General features: G+C 34.5%; 1 protein-coding gene across 1 annotated transcript; it reads left to right on the forward strand.

Moving 5' to 3' along the window:
* Nucleotides 1-468: 468 nt before the first annotated feature.
* Nucleotides 469-1,212, forward strand: LOC127104266 (uncharacterized). Its single transcript, XM_051041456.1, has one exon. It carries the CDS (start codon nt 469-471, stop codon nt 1,210-1,212), a length of 744 nt encoding a protein of 247 aa, XP_050897413.1.
* Nucleotides 1,213-6,632: the final 5,420 nt, after the last annotated feature.

Genomic DNA, 6,632 nt, shown 5'->3' on the forward strand with positions numbered 1-6,632 from the left:
CAAATCTTAGTTTGATATATAATCAATATTTTAAATATTTTAATGTGATATTCAAAATGGTTTATTAAAGATGTTTAATTAGATCTTTCCTCAGATTTATTTTAAAGTGATTTTAGAAAGTAGAAAACCCTATAATTAAAGCCTAGAAATAAAATAAAAAGCTTATGTTTCCATAAATCTTAGTTTGCGATATGTAATCAATATTTTAAATATAATTTAATGTGATATTCAAAATGGTTTAATGAAGAGACTTAATTAGATCTTTCTTTAAACCTAAAGATTTATTGCAAAGTGATTTTGGTAAGTCTTTTAAACTAGAAAGTAGCAAACCCTATACTTAACCGACGCTTTGTGTTTCCTTTTTAGGATTCTATCTCAGTCTTCACTAACTCTCACTCTCCATCGCTTACGCACAAAAGCACCTTCTTGTTTCTCCAAACTCCGAAACCCTGCTATTGCATCGTCATCATGGTGAAATCTTCTTCACCTCCTTCATTTCATAAATTCAGAAACAGCAACAAGGATAAACAACAACGGTCTTCTGAATATGATGAGAAACGACGGCATGTCTACAAATGCGAGTTCTGTCCCAAAGTATTCAGCAAAGGCCAAGCACTCGGAGGTCACAAGACTTGTCATCGCTCCAACAAGCAACAGATACATGATGATAAGGCTCACAAAACTATCAAGATCACTTTCTCTTTATCTTGTTCTCCAAGTTATCCTAATAATCATGATCCCAAACTGAAAAGACATTCCTGGACTAGGGTTTTCAAAGGTACCGTTCATGATCCACCTGCTGCATTGGAACCTTGTCAACAAGAAGAGTTACCAGCTGTTGACTTGGTAAGTTTGCTGCCACCAAGATCGTATACTACAAAGAAAAGGAGCAGGAGATATCTTATTCATCATGGAGTTTCTAATAATATTGCTCCAATACCGTCGTTGGATATGTCTCGCGAATCAGTTGCGAATCTTGATTTGAATCGTTCTGAGTATAAGAGGATGAAAATTTCAAGCAATGGGAATGAAGCTGAGATGATGCAGAAATCATTTGTGCCGCTAACAAGTGATGGTATTGATGAAACAGTGGGGAAGGAGGAGAAGAACCTGAGCGAAGGTGGAACAGCGGAGTCAAGAGTTGTTGGAAACTTTGATTTGAACGAGCTCCAGCTGCATGATGTTGAAACAGGCGTGTCAAGAGTTGTTTGAGACTTTGATTTGAACGAGCTCCCGACTAATGATATTGAAAAAGAATGAGTGTAATTGTGCCACTGCTTGTCACTTTTTGATGTTTATGTTGAAAGAGAATGAATTATATTCTACTGTCATGTAATTTGATGTCTGAGAAGTTATATATAAGTTTTAGATTTAATATGATTATAAATTTTCACCTGTTGATTGTATTATTTTTATGTTATTGAGTGAATGTAGATGATTTGATCTTATAATAACTAGTTTTGTTTGGAAGTTTCAGTTTGATATTATATTCCATCTTTGTGCTAAGATTATTCTTTCCATTGCTTATTGTTTTGTAAGTTAAAATATTCAACTCATGACAAAGCCAAAACAAAGTTAGCATTCTGTCAAATAATTGATTGTGTCATGTTGTCATAAAAAGCTTCTGCTGAAAAAGTATCATCCAATTTTGCAGCTGTGAAAGATGTGAGTTACCACTGCTTCTCATATATAACTTGATAGGTATTTTTTATTATTATGAATTTGGTTCAATAACTTAAACATCTATTGGGACATTTAACTGTTTTGCAACGTAACAACTTATAACTATATTTATCAGTTAAGTTCCTTGCAATAGTCACGAGTCACGTCGTTGTTGTTAATTAAGGCCTTGCATTGATTCTCATCAGAAACCTGTGACTAATTTGGTTGTCCAAAGTTTTGCTTCAAGTCATTTGAGAGTTTTCACAAATGCAGCTAACAAAGTAAGAAAATATATTTTTATACAAAATTAATTTATTAAAAAAATTCAATGACCGAGATTTCGATCACTAATAATTTTGGTGGTTTTCTTTTTTAAGTTATTATTTCCCTCCTAATTTTCTCTCATTTTTAAATTCATCCTAATTTTTAAGTTTTAGTCAAGGTTTCACATTTTTATTTTTATAATATATAAAACATATATTTATATTAATAAAATTGATAAACATAAATTTATTAATTTAATAGAAAATATATAATTTAAATGACATCATAATAATTTAAATATATTCTATTAAGATATACCAGTTTAAATATGAAATTAACAATTGTTATGATGCATCTTAGTGGTAGCACGTATAGTTTACAACCCATGGGCATGTGTTTGATACTTGTATACAACAATTATTTTCATTTAACTTTAATTTATTTAACACATTGAAAATGGTGGCTAAATCGGTCACTAAATTTCAGTCACTGAATACATTGCTAAAGGTTAGCGACTAGCGTTTTTTCCACTGAAAAATTGTAGTCACTTTATTGGTCGCTAAAACATTATAGTGACCGATTTCTAAGCTTTCTCGGTCTCTAATTCAGTCATTAAACGCAGAGTTTTTAGTAGTGATTGTTTGTACTTGCTAAAAAGTACAGATGCGTGGCACCCCCTGTTCTGATAGTGGTGGCCAGAGACCTTTAGAGTTTGTGGTGGTTTAGGTCAAGCTCACGATTGTAAAAAATCCTACTTGGTAGTTTTTTCGGTGAGGTTAAAACTTGCTTACGAGGTTGAGAAGCTCTATATTTTCGGGTATTTCGTGGATTCAAAATATCCCTCATCAACCTTAAGGTTGAGGTGTTTATAGAACCTTTTAAACTTGAGTTGATAGAAGTTACTTCTGCTCCACTATTACATTATAGGGAGGAAAAATATATTCTTTCTTTGATCCATTCATCTATTTCGTTGTCATGTGACACAACATCTTCCACATCTGTTAGAGAAGTGGAAAAGAGTCCGGGTAGACTAAGTCCAACCAGACGAGCTATTACTAAGATCATGAAGGATTTATGGCCCATTTTGGGCGGCTGATGGTTTCACTGAGTAATTCTCTCCTCGCACATTTGTTGTCCTTCCTCACTTTTACGTACATTACCCCTTCTTAGAGCCTAATATATCGTTACACTCTTCAATTTACGAGTTTATAATTATTAAATGCTTTGATATTAAATGTTGATCTCTTTTCGCAACTAGAATTATACTAGTTAATTGGTGTTTTCCTAGTCATAATTGGATTAAGTGCAACACGAATAAATCTTCAAGAGCAAATCCTAGAATATCAACTTGTGATGGAATATTTAGGAATAATTTAGGAACATTTTTGTAAGCTTTCTCAGCTAAGATTGGAGTTTTTACCTCCTTTTAAGCTAAATTGCTTGGAGTCATGCTTGATATCTGTATTAGTATATTTGTGATGTGCCAACAAAGGGAGACGTGAGAGGAGAATGACGTAACACCTCACTCACAAGGTGTTCCTAATCGCCAATTTACTAGATCGAGCACCCATAATTTGGATGTGACGCCCATCTTTCAAATTGATTATCATTCCTTGGAAACATAGAAGTAACGTATCCCAAGTTCAAATAAATACGGAGAAGGAGTCAGTGGGAAACTAACCATACACTCTTAAATAGTGGATGGACTAATTGCCCCATTTCCACACTCTCTTGGAAATGGTTCCTACTTTTTGGGAGTCTGTGATCTAGACCCATGAACTGCTATAAATACCTTAACCCTGAGACTGAGAATAAATTCATCTCATTATAAAAAAACCACATACATGGCTTCCAACCTCCCTGCATGACCTAGTTATAAAACCTCATAACAAATATTAAAAATCTCTAGAGGTTGTCTCATTTTACTTTTATAAAGTATAATTGGTGTCTGTCGTAGGCCCCGGTAAAATAGACCCGGACCCCCACTATTGCACTCATTCAAATTCCTACCCTCGCGTCCAGTTCCTTTATCCATCATGGTAAATAAGAAGGTACAGACTCTGTCCAATAGTGAATCCGACAGAGGATAACACCATGGAAGATATGTAAGGTATCATGGATAATATACGCCGCCATAATCAAATCTTGGAGGATAACGTCATCCACATCCAGTAATGCCAGCAGGAGGTTGACCCTACAGAAAAGGTTGAAATACTGGAACCTCGACCTCTCTATAATGAAACATGATAGGCTCTAATGCCATAGAATTTCAACCGCCATGTATGAACATGTCACCTCCGTCAATATGCAGATGTAAATTATTGGGGCTCTTGATTCCTTAAAGTGTAAGATCCTCTCTAGTGTCTTCATAGGTGCGACTCTAAGGTGGTACATAGGGCTTTCTCGGCTCTTAACACTAGTTTTAAAGACTTCGTGAAGAAACTAGCCCATTAATTCATAGTAAGTATGCACAGAAAGATGATTGCCACCGCCCTTTTCAACATTCACCAAGGCTCCTATGAATCTCTGAGGGAGTACCTCGTCTTTTTTAATAAGGTGACAATCAAGGTCCTTCCCCTATCCAAGAAGTGCTCATATGAGGATTTCAAAATGGTCTAAGGACGAGACAATTTAATGAAAATTCTCACTCATAGGCCAACAACTTCCTTGGTTGAGGTGGTGACACGTGCATAATGTTATATAAAAGGCGAGGAAAGAAACGTTGAAAAGAAGGCCATATATGCAGAAAAAACGTACTTCTAATCCTAACATATCACAACACTCATTGTAGAATCACTATACCTCGACCACTAGAGATAAAACGATGTTTAAGGTCAGATACCTTGTTATAGATGCTCTTTCCTCATACAACATGATTACAGGGTGGCACGCTTTTATCTAGTTGGGAGCCACCCTATCTGCATTATATCTCTTCATGAAGTACCTACTCCTAGATAGGCAAGTCGAGGTCATCAGTGAGATCAATAAATCACCGTGAAGTTCTAGGTAAAGAGAATGAAGATTAAGAATATTAGGACCATGGGTGTGAATGTTGTATGCGTCAAGTTAGGGGCCAAAAAATGAAAGGAATCTCATGAGGATGAATACTTGGTTGTTCCATTCTTGTAAGATACGATGGCAGTAGGAAAAGACGTTTGTTAAAAAAAATTAATTGTTTAAGCTCCAAGCCATGTTTAGCTTAGTTTCATTTATTGTTTAGGTTTATTTATGCAAGTTATAATCTTTGCCGCTTGTAAGGCTAAAATTGTGACATTCTTTGTTTGGCAGGGAACACTAATTTCCCATACGTTGCCAACAAGGAACATGGGTTTTTTAATAAGACCCCTCATATTATGATATGAAATAGGATTATCGTTACTCTTTTGTAGGAAATAGAGAAGAGAAAGAGATCTTATTGAAATCACTTTACGAGGTGGCTGTATATGCTAGATACTCATGTAGGAATCTTTGTTGGCCTTTTGAGGAAGTTACACATGTTGGATCCTCACAGAGGAATCTTTGTCGCCCCTTGAGAAAATCATACATGATTTATCCTCATGCATGAATCATTGTGGCCCCTTTGGCAACATTGTTATCCTCTTTCTCTAGTATAACAACAAAAACTTATTCGAAGGACATTAATGACATTTTGACACTTTGTCATTGCATAATATTGATGAGAATTTTTTATCGAATCGGTGTAATTTGGAGATAAATATTAATTAAAGTGAAAAAAATGGGAAGAATAAAAGAAGTGAAGGAATTGTGGACTTAGAATAAAAAATAAGAAAAAGGAAGAAAAATATGTATTTTGGCTACTGGAATTACCATGACCGCGACGCCTCTATCATGGTCGTGATGAAAATCTATCGTGACTGCAATGCTTTTATATTTTGGTCACGATGGATAATTTAACTAACACGTTTTTTTCCGTTTAAAAGGAAAAAGAAGCCACTTTCCCAAGGGTTATGATTTGGAGATACATAAGTGATGACTAGGCAATATTATAGCTCAAAAATTGGAGATTTTCACCACTGAAGACCTTTTTCTTCCTTTATCCTCATGTATTGTTCATCTAAACTCATAGTAATTATCTGTTTAACTATGAGTAGCTAATTTACTCTTGATTAGGCTTTGATATACGAAGCTGATTAGAGTCGTTGAACCATGCAGCTGGCTTTGTACTATTCTATTGATTTGATATTTTAGTTTTATTCAATTATACTATATTGTAATTCTTTTTATGTGTTGACGAGTATATTGAAGTTGCATGTCCCTAATACATTTAGGGGGAGAAACCCAATACAGTTTTGTTGCTTGTCTTATCGCTTTCATTTCGTTTATTATTATTTATTGAGTCTCCTTCATGATTGCACATCTGTGGATCAAGTTTTGAATCAATTCAATTTTAGCATGCATAATTCAATTGGTATATTTGAGTTTGATCATGATGTTTTAGTCAATTGGTTGAGTTAGTGGAACAAGAATCATATGTGATGTTGGTTCAAGTTAGGTGGAAAGAGAAATCTCAAAGTATTTTGAAAAACATGAAAATTGATATTTCTTGTGCATGACTCAAATTATATACATATCCTGACTCAAATAAAATTGAATAGGAGCAAACAAAATATTTTCAAACTTTGTGACTCGAATCATAGTTTTAACTTGATCCCAATCAGGTGATTTTGTGACTTGAATCACAAGTT

Source organism: Lathyrus oleraceus, chromosome 7 (genome assembly GCF_024323335.1).
Source record: "Lathyrus oleraceus cultivar Zhongwan6 chromosome 7, CAAS_Psat_ZW6_1.0, whole genome shotgun sequence".
Taxonomy (NCBI): domain Eukaryota; kingdom Viridiplantae; phylum Streptophyta; class Magnoliopsida; order Fabales; family Fabaceae; genus Lathyrus; species Lathyrus oleraceus.

Coding starts and splice junctions, on each gene's coding strand:
- LOC127104266 (XM_051041456.1), top strand. CDS start 469: ATGGTGAAATCTTCTTCACCTCCTTCATTTCATAAATTCAGAAACAGC.